This window comes from Galeopterus variegatus, unplaced genomic scaffold (genome assembly GCF_000696425.1).
Source record: "Galeopterus variegatus unplaced genomic scaffold, G_variegatus-3.0.2 Scaffold194, whole genome shotgun sequence".
In the NCBI taxonomy this organism is placed as follows: Eukaryota; Metazoa; Chordata; class Mammalia; order Dermoptera; family Cynocephalidae; genus Galeopterus; species Galeopterus variegatus.
In genome coordinates, this window is record NW_007726305.1 from 188,466 (window position 1) to 198,415 (window position 9,950).

Below are 9,950 nucleotides of genomic sequence, written 5' to 3' on the forward strand. Positions count from 1 at the left end.
AACCATTTAGCAAATGTTAATGGAGGGCCAACTCTGTGCCTGCTCTGTGCTGGGGGCTTTGCAAATTCACCTGATTCTATTGTCTCAATTCCCTGGGAGGAGGGAAGAGGATGCCCACTGGCAAACAGTGGTTCAGAAAAGTGAAGTGGAGGAACCAGCCTGGAATCCAGTGAGACCCAAAGTCCACCTGAGACTGTTCTCCAAGAACCAAGCTCTGTTCTGTGTAGGACCCAAGGAATCCCAGGTGGGCCAGCACCTGGCCACATGAGGACTGTCTCTGAGGGGTCCAGGCTAGGGGCTGGAGCTTTCGGGGGTGTGTGTGGAATGGGGACGGGATGTTGGGCCTGCAGGGTTTCCTTCCCCCACCTTTGGGCTCAGTAATCCCACCTGCAAAATGACCAGACAATCCCTGTGGCCCTCTCCTCCAAAGAGGAGTGGGTCTGGCAGCAGCTACCCCCAACCCATCTTCTCCCCGAAAGTGGGCCCCCCAAGACTGTGGTGGACAGTAGAGATGCTGCCACGTCTCCCCTAGACAGAGCTCTGAGGTGGGCCCTTGTCTGCTGCTCTCCATCCAGGGCTGAGTGACTCATCCCTGCTCTGCCTCCTTTCCCCCTCATTCCCCCTAGTCTCCAGCAGCCTCCCTGGACCCCTACTCCCACCCTAGGCTCCTGAGCAGCAGCCCCCAGCTCACTGCAGTCAGGATGAACATCCTGCTCTGAAATCTAGAGGCTGACCTCCTGCTCTGTACCTCCCATCACTCCATTCCTATCCTGGGGGAGAAGGGGGAGCCAGACAGAGAAGGGAGAACCCAGAAAGAGAAGCAAAGAGTGGATGGGCCTAGGAGAAAAGGGGTGGGGGGTGACCAGTGAGACGAGACAGAGGCCAGGGCTGACATACAAACATCAAGACAAACAAAGACAAAAGGTTTAATACCTCCCAGGGCTTTAGGGACCACCAGTGGACTGATGCCCCTCAAAGCTCTCTAGTAAAGCTCCAGACTTCATCTTCAACAGTCTCTTGGGCATCACCCTTGGACAGCCCACAGGCCTCCACATCCAGCACTGTCATAGCATCTTCCCCCAATGCCCATTCCTCCCAATCCCTCCTGTTCCCGGAACTTGGGCATGGTTCTACACTCGTCCCTTACTCTCTCGGTCTCACCTTCCAGCCAACTCCACACCTTGGATGCCATTCAGCCATGACCACCCTTGCTTGTATCTCTGCAGCCACACCCTCTTCTCTGGTATCCTGGCTTCCAGACCAATCTGTCCCCTGCAGCCAGGGAGGTTTCTAAAACCCAGAGCTGATAATGACACTGCCCAGTTTGATAGCCTCTGCTGTCTGTCTGTCTCTCTCAGCACAAAACCCAAACTCCAAAACGTCCTCCCGTTCTGGCTCTGCCTCCACTCTCCCTCACCCTTAGCCCTACCCCCTGCAACTGGGGAGCCTACCTCACCAGACTGACCTTCTCAGATTGCCACCTGACTTCTGCTGGGCTCCCAAGGCCCCACTCAAACACATCCTCCAGGCGAAGCCCCCTTTCCTTCCCCCCACCACACTGGCAGCCACTGGCCCCCTCAGCCTGAGGGTAGGTCTCTGTCCCAGTACTGCTCACAAAGGATATCTCCCCACCAGGCCTTGAGTCTCTTGAGAGCAGGGCCCAGATCTGATCCCTCTCCAGGTCCCCAGCACCAGCACAGTGGCTGGAAGAGGGAGTGGGACGCATGAGAAGAAGTTTATTAAATAAATAGCTGGGACAGGAAAAAAATGGAGGAAAGGGACAAATAGAGACATTTAGGACAGAGGCCATAACCAACAAGAGAGAGAGGAACAGAGACAGGGATAGAACACACAATTCAAGGGAGGATCTTGAGACCCTGAGACAGGCCCAGGGGCGAGGACAGAAGGCTTCCATGAAGGCAGGAAAGGAAAACTGTGGCAGAGCCAGAGCTGAGCCAGGGGGTGGGAGCTGTAGGAGACAGCTGAGGAGACATAATTGGATCAGAGACAACTCTGCTTCTGCAGTGAGGGGGTGTGACTCACACACACAGAGTAACGCCAGACACAGAAACACACAGAGTCTCACACTCAGGGCACAGACACAACCATAGGCACATGCATGCATGTTCAGTACAGATTTACTGACCTTTTCAGGTGCCTGCCACAGGGCTGTCACCTGGGCAGGAAGGGGGGAGGATAGGGAACCCAGTACCTGCCCCTGAGGGGCTCAGAGTCCACCCAACTAGGAGCCATATCACATGCACAGTCACCCACAATCCAGCTGCACAAACGAAGGCCCAGACACAGAATCCTCAACCCTTATCACATTAGCCCAGCCTCATAATACACAACCACCATCTGGGCTAAATTCCTTGATATAACGCAATGCTTGAAATATAGTATGTGCTCAATAAGTATGTTGAATGAATCAATGAATGCACGCAAGCATGCTGGAGACACACAAGGGAACGCCATCCCCTCTGGCTATCAGGCCTTGCCTCAACACTCATTACCTCCCTGGCCCGGCACCAGGTCCCAGGCAAACTGGAAGGGTCCAAAGACAGACGGGGGGTACAGGAGATGGTGGAGGTGATCTCAGAACTGGGGAAGATGGGAGTTGTGACATGAAACCTAAAGGATGAGATTAGGGCTGACCGGTTAGCTCAAATGGGAGAGTGTGGTGTTGGTAACACCAAGGTTATGGGTGCAGATCCCCATACCAGCCAGCCATCCCCTATCCCCTGCAAAAAAACCCCAAAAACTAAAATTCCAATGGATGAGATGAGATTAAATGGCCCAGGTATAACACGGGGACCAGAGATGACAGTCATCTCCTCCTTACCATGGGGCAGGGAGAGGCAGACATTGTTCACTGTCCCAGAACAAATGGATTTTACAGAGACAGCAGAGGTGGCAAGTACCTGCCTTCAGCGAGCCCAGGCTGAGAGGCAGGAAGACAATGGTTATGCTAAAGCCCCAGAGAACAGCTCAAGCTGCCCCGTGCCACCTGCCCCATGCCACCTGCCCCAGGCTCTCTCTAATGACAGGCAAGAGGAGCCTGTATTTAGCATGGGACGCTCCACTGCGCATGTTTCTGAGTCTCCAGGGGCCCCAGAGCATCAAGACCAGCCCAAGCATGCCAGCAGGGATGAAGAGAGGCACCAAGAGGGGTGGGGGCACCTCCAGCCTGACACTTGGTCTGAGCTGCTTTCCACCCACCTGTTGCCAGAGCGTGATCATCTGCCCAGGCTAGGGGCAAAGGTGAAGTGTCAGGGCTAGAATAGGGTTTCTATCCCTGTCTATACTCGTGGCAACCTAGGACCCAGGCCTGTGGCCATTGGCTCCTCAGAAACAACCTGGAGCAGACCAGCCCAGCTAAGGCCCCTGATCCCTGCAAAGGGCCAGGTCTCTGGGGTCATGGCATTCACAGAGCTGGCTCCAGGTGGCCCAGCCAGGTGTGGAGATGCAGGGGAAGAAAGAAAACCCATCTGTCTCCAGGACTCCCTCCTTTCTCTCATCTCCTGAAATTTTAAAGACTCTCAGCTGGAAATTGAGCTGGGGCTCGTTAAAGTTTAAAAGCCAGAGCCTGGGGAGCTGGGTGTGGAGAGCACAGAGCCAGCCTGGGGCTGAGGGCTCCTCTAGTTCCAACAGGAACATAGACTGGAGGCACCCACACACACACACAATCCCACACATAACGGTTCCTTAGTCCCAGGGCAGGTGCCAGGGGGCTGCATATCCATACCATCTTACACCCCAGCCTGCACAGCACTTCACCGTTTGCACATTGCAGTTATGCTATAACCACGAATCCCATCCATTATCCCTCCTAATTTGCTCTGGTTACTATCCTTTGCTCCATTCCCCAAACCCCTGCTTTAGTGTAGGCCTCGGCACATCTGCCCAGACAAATACAGCAACAGCACCCTCTTACCACAACCCCTTGTCTAAAATCCTCCCCTGGCACCCCAGGACCTGTATGACCCAAGGCCTTGTCTAGCTCTGAAATCCCCTCTAGCCCCCAAGTTCCAAGCCCCAAACTGAACCACCTTCAGTTCTCCAAATGCATCACCCTGTTTCCTGTCTCTAGGCCTCTATACAGCTGTTCCTCTGTACGGAATGCTCCTGATGCTGTCAACCTTGTCCTCTTTGTTCTCTACCCAATTCCAAAGGGATCACTTGAGTACTCTTCCTCTGTGAAGCCTTCCCTGACCCCCAAGATCAATCCAGATGCCTTCTCTGGGTTTTCACAGGTCCTGTGACAAGTGTCTGTCTTAGCACCCAACTGGAAGCTCCTAGAGGGCAGGGCTTGGGTTTGATTCCTCTCTGTGTCCTCCACCCTCTAGCACAGGGCCAGGCAGAGAGAGGCTATCAGTGGATGTTTACCGAATGAGCAAATGAATGAATGAAGTACCCAAGGATAGGCAGGGCAGCACTACTACCCACATGTGACAGACAAGGAAGCTGAAACTTAGGCAGGGGCTACCTGCCTGGGGCCACAGAGCCAGGACTCTGGATTCTGTGCTCTCTCCCCTATAGCCTCAACCCAACCCAGGCACCTCCTGCAGGAAGACTTCCCTAACACCTCCAGCCACCTCTGATTTTTCCCTTCTCTGAGCTCCCCCACCCTAAAGCCTGGACACTGACTACCTGGGGTCATGCTCTCTGGGAGCCTTTTCCCTGAGGATAGCTCTGGAGCTACATCTTTCAGTTGCCCTCATGTCAAGTCAGAGCTAGAGCCAGCCAGAGCAGGGGTCCTCAGGGCCTAATCCTGGATTCGGGGTCCCCATCTAGAGACCTCTCTGATGGCACAGACTGGCAAGGCCTTAGCCATACATCCTTACTACTGTGTCCATCAGTGCAGTTTCCCCTACCCAGGCCTAAGGTTAGGTCAACCTCTACAAACCATCTTCCCAGCAACTTTCTGTAGAGATGGTGAAGCTGAGTCCCAAAGGGGGCAAAGTCCAAGTCTGGACCTGAACTTACCCAGTCCAAGGTCCTAAAACCAGATCAACTCCTGCCCCTGCCACCACAGATAAGAACACTGACCCAGAAAGGTGAAGTGACCCCCAAAGTCACCTAGAAAGGACTGGGCTCTTGCCCAGCTGGGTCTCCTCCAGGGTGCCCTCACACAATGACACAGCACAGGGAGACCCAGGAAGGAGGATAAATTGTGAGCCATGGAGTCCCAGAGATGGGGCCCAATAGTGCTAATAACCAGAGAGTAGAGCAATCTCAGCCTTGCTGACCAAGGACCTGGTTCTGATCCAGCTTCAGCCATTTCTAGCTGTTTGGCCTTGCACAGGTGAATTCCTGTTCTGAGCCTCAGTTTCCACATCTGCTTGATAGGCTTAATGAGACCTACCCCACAGGACAGCCATAAAGACTCAGTGAGAAGACATAAAGAAAGCACCTGCCCCCACCTCTCTCATGACCCTTTTGAGTCCCACAAATTGTTAAGAATGAAAAGGGCCCTTGGAGACCTTTGAGTGATCCCACATTTCATGGAGAAGAGAACAAGGCATTGACGGGGGACAGACCTGAGCTTGAAAGCTTAGAACCCAGGGGGCCCATGGAGTGGGGGCAGGTGGGAAGTAAGACAGGGCTGGGAGGGGCCACAGGAGCTTTCTCCAAAGGGGAAGGGGAGGAGCCGCAGGACAGGAAGTTAGAGGAGACAAGTCCCCAGTTGCCCAGCTTCCTGTGGCAAGAGGAACCTCAGGTTCTCGGCCACACTTCCCCAAGAGACCTCCCACACCTGCTTCGGCACTAAACCCTTCAAGGCCCCTGCCCACCCAGTCCACTCCTGTTGCAGGCCCAGGCCCCACTCCTGCCTCTGCCTGTGCAGCAGGCAGGGGGTCACCTGGAATTGTCTATCCTGTCTCCACCAGTGTCTGGAAACCTCTGAGGAAGGGTCCGGGTTTCCTCCTCTGCCTCTCACATGGCTAGCCATGTGCAAGGCTCGACATGCAGCAGGCATCAGGGGAACCTGAGCACATGAGATGGGGCAGGGCTGGGCAGACCATGTCATCTGTTGTTTGTCCCCCTGCTCCCCACCTCTCCCCAACGGGCCCCAGCCCAGATGCTGAGTTCAGAGGCTCTTGGAGCCAGGAGTGCCCAATGGCACAGATGGACAAACAGCCCAGAGAGGGGCAGAGACGTGCCTAAGGTCACACACATAGCAAGAAGACAGCACAGCCAGGACTGGACCCCAGCTAGCCTTGGTTGAATGGCTAGCTGAACCTCCTGGTTTCCCATTTCTCACACCACTACGGGTGCCGTGGGAAAGCCTGGCCTGGGCATCAAGAGAGCTGAGTTCAGGTTCCAAGCTGCCTTCTGCCTTGTACCCAGGATCCATGTTCAGCATCTGCCTCTGGGATAGAGCTTGAATTCTACTCTCCAGTATCCAGAGCACAGTATAAGCCTGAGGCCAGGCCAGGCTGGAAGCCAGGAGGGAGGTAAAGGGTAGAGGTGGCCTCCAACAGCCCCTTTGTCCTGGCTCTTACTGCTGGGTCCTAAGACACAGTGGCTTCCAAAGACCTCTGGACACAGGGGAAGGGGGAAGGGAGATGAGGAGAAGGAAATTAATCAGGTAGATAAACAGATAGGTGGAGCCCCATCCCACCCTGGGATTGTAAGCACAGGGTAGGTCTGGGGGGCAGCTATATGTCCCAGATCTGGGGACAGGCCCAGAGCAGGCTGGGGCAGGAGAGAGGAGGGGGGGTGAGCAGAAGCTCAACAAACACCTGCAGTTGAGTCCCAGCCTCCTGGAGTGACCCAATCATCCCTGGGAACTCTGGCTGAAGACTTGCTGTGTGACCTTGGCAAGCCATGCCCCTCTGTGGGCCTCAGCTTTTCATCTATCAAACAAGAATGGGATGATGAGAACACCGCGTCCTTCAGTGCTTCAAAGAGTTGTTGATGGGGTTAAAGGTCATGATGGTGACTAAGTAGGTGAGCCTCTGCAGAGAGGCTGGCCTGGGCTCCACTCTTGCCTCAGCTCCTGTGTGACCTCAGGCAAGTGACATCACCTCTTGCAGCCTCAGTCTCTTTGTTTGTAACATGAAGACAGGTCCACGACTGCCCAGAATTGGCCCGAGGTAAACTAAATGATGGAGAGAAATGCTTGGCTCAGAGCAGGGACTTTTAAATAGGATTAGCTGCATGGAACCTGGGAGTTCTGGAATCTTGGGGATGGGAAGTTCAGAAGCCTCTGTCCATCTCCAGAGCTCCATCTGGCTGTGCTGAGAGGACCACGAGTGGAGAGCTGGCTCCTCGGGATGCCCATAACCAAGGTCCCAGCCTCCTCCCTGGCCCAGGCTCTGCTCACCTCCTGGGCCCAACCCTCTCTCCATTGTGGGCAGCAGAGTTAGGGGGCAGCACTGGGAGAACAGTAAAACAGAGAGGACTAGGCTGGGAGGCTGGAGATCTGAGATCAAGGCCCGGCTCTGCTGGGACTCGGCTGTGTGACCCTGGGCTGGCTCCTGCCTCTCTCTGGGTCTCATATCCTTGACTGCACCCTGGTGTGGGGGGAGGGGTGTATAAAACAGGGATAGCAAAGGGCCCTTTGGTACTTCCAACCTGAGAAGGAAGAAGAGTTGGGGTCCTCACTGCCAGGGAGGGTGTATGCCCTGCTCAGAAGTCTTCAACATCATCCAGTTTTTCCTAGTCCTCTCCACCATCAAGGAAGACTACCTGACAAGTCTGATCTGACCACAAGGGGTCTATTTTGCAAACTGGCCCCCAAATCTGCCAACTCCAGTCCTGGGCTGGGCTGCGTTTATCATTAACCAAGCCAGATGGAGGTGGCAGCTCCGCCCTGTTGACACAGAGGGTGGGAGTACTGGACTCCATTCAGACCTTCCCCTCCCCTCCCTTCTGGAAAGCCAGCTCAATGGGGAAACTAAACCTCCCACCTCACTGTGCACCACCAGCCTTAAGCCTTCCCCAGGTCAGGCTCTCCGAGCCTTCTTTCCTCCTTCCTTCATCCCTACTCTGTTTGTGCTGGAGACTGGGGATGCAAAGAGAATAGGACCTGTTGCTGCCCTCAGTAAGCACCAAGTTGGAACATACCAGCCACCCTCCCCTTCCCTGTTCCTCAGGCTCAGACACAGGTAAGGGTCCTCTGGTGTGGGCAGAGAGTCTCAGAGGGGAAGACACATGGAAACCCAGAGGGAAAGAAATAGTCAGATAGCCAGGGTGCAGACAGAGAATCATACAGGGGAGAAGGGATGGCAGGAAGGGTGAACCAGAAGATCACCTGAGAAGAGATGGACAAAGCTGTAAATGATTAAAACAAAGTGAGGCAGAAAGGCACAGGGTCAGAGGGGAAAGGTCAGACATCTCATGCCCCGGTGGGAGGCCAAGATGCCCGAGCTAAGCCTGAGACCAGGTCCCAGGCAGGTGGTGGGGGGCTCTCTGAGCCCAGTTCCCTACCCCTTGCAACAGGAATGTGTTCCTCCACACATTCTAGGACAGCAGAAGGGAGAGGAAGGCAAGGGAGGTGAACGACACAGCCTACTTCCAGAAGCCCACTGAAGAGAGAACTACCATCCTCAAAATGTGGCCTTCACAGCAATGCCAGATGTGTTGTGGGCAGCTACTGAGGCCCCTAGACCAAAGTCTTCACCAACCTCTGCCCCATCTAGTCCCCCAGGGGAAGTGCATTCATGGGGTCCCAAATCCCAAACCTGCCCTATCATGGCAAAGAAGAGAATCACAGGGTTGTGAGGAGTCGGGGAGATAGCTGTGAGGGGCTGATGTGTCTGTAACTGCCCGTTGTGTGGGTCTCCCTTGACCCTAGGCCCCCCTGTCCTAGCCCAACCCCAACCTGGCCCTGTACAAGGCAGGGACATCCAAGCCCTACCTTCAGGATCTGCCAGCCACAATACTGAGTCCCTGCAGGAGATTAGGGAGCAGCCAGGGAGGGAAGGGGAAGAGCAGGCAGCAGGCAGAAAGGAATCAGGTCTTTGGCACCCAAGGGTGCAGAGAGTGTGGAAGGAGACTCAGCTCAGGCTAAGAGAACCAGGAATTACGAAGAGAGGGGCTCTGTCTCCCACCTCAGGTGACTCGAGTCAGGGACTAGGTGAAGGCTTCCCCGGTAAGGGGTCCCTGAGGGAGACCACTCTCCAAGATGGGCCTGGCAGCAGCCCAGCTCCCTGGGGCAGACAGGGGCATGCAGAAGCCTGGTTGCCAGCTGAGAGAGCCAGAGTCACACCCCCTCTCCAGGCCTCATTGGGCCATCTGTGTGATGGGGGCTTGGCCAGCAGTCTGTGCCTTCTCCCTGTTCTTGGTAGGAGACTCTGGGCCCAGATGCATAACCAGGTGTCTATGGCCCTGAGGGAGACCAGGATATTCCATGTGAGAGGCAGTCGGGGTACAGTGGAGGCAACAGGTATGGTAGGGCAACCCTACCTTGATCTTGTGCAGTGTCCGATCCATCTCCACAGCGTGCACCCACACAGACACGCCGGCCTTGCTGTAGGTCAGGTTCCAGCCCACGTCCGCCTCACACTCCGACCGAAAACTGCGGAAGTCCTGGTCATCGGGCACCTGGACACTCTCACGGCCCAGGACTGGCCGAAGCCCTTGGGGCTCTGTTGAGGCCTCTGGCTTCTCCATGGGGAGTGTGGGGAGACTAAGGGCCCTGGTCCTAGTCCGGCTCTCCTGGGTCCTCCCCGGAGGCTCCAACAACGTCAACGAGGCTGCAGATGCTGACGCCACCTTCCTGGGACCTGCAAGACCGGTTTGGGGACAGGAGTCAGTGCGCTGGAGGTGCGGGTGTGGCTGCCCGGGGTCCTGGGCGGGTGTAGAGCTCGAGATAGGCAGGGGCTGGCCCCCAGGTGAGGGCGGACGGGCACAGGACAGTCCAAGGAGCGACTCCGGACCTCCCTGAGGCCGGCATGACGGCTGCGTATCCGGCGCGGTGGCCCGTGGGACGTAATAACTTCGTA

At 55.6% G+C, this 9,950-nt stretch overlaps 1 protein-coding gene across 1 annotated transcript in view; it reads right to left on the bottom strand.

Moving 5' to 3' along the window:
• The window catches only part of STARD10 (StAR-related lipid transfer (START) domain containing 10), a 33,867-nt gene that overhangs the window by 14,240 nt on the left and 9,677 nt on the right, over positions 1-9,950 (bottom strand). The window contains exon 2 of the mRNA XM_008565049.1: positions 9,412-9,731. Coding sequence (XP_008563271.1) covers positions 9,412-9,731 — 320 coding nt within the window. The remainder of the gene's footprint in view (positions 1-9,411; positions 9,732-9,950) is intronic.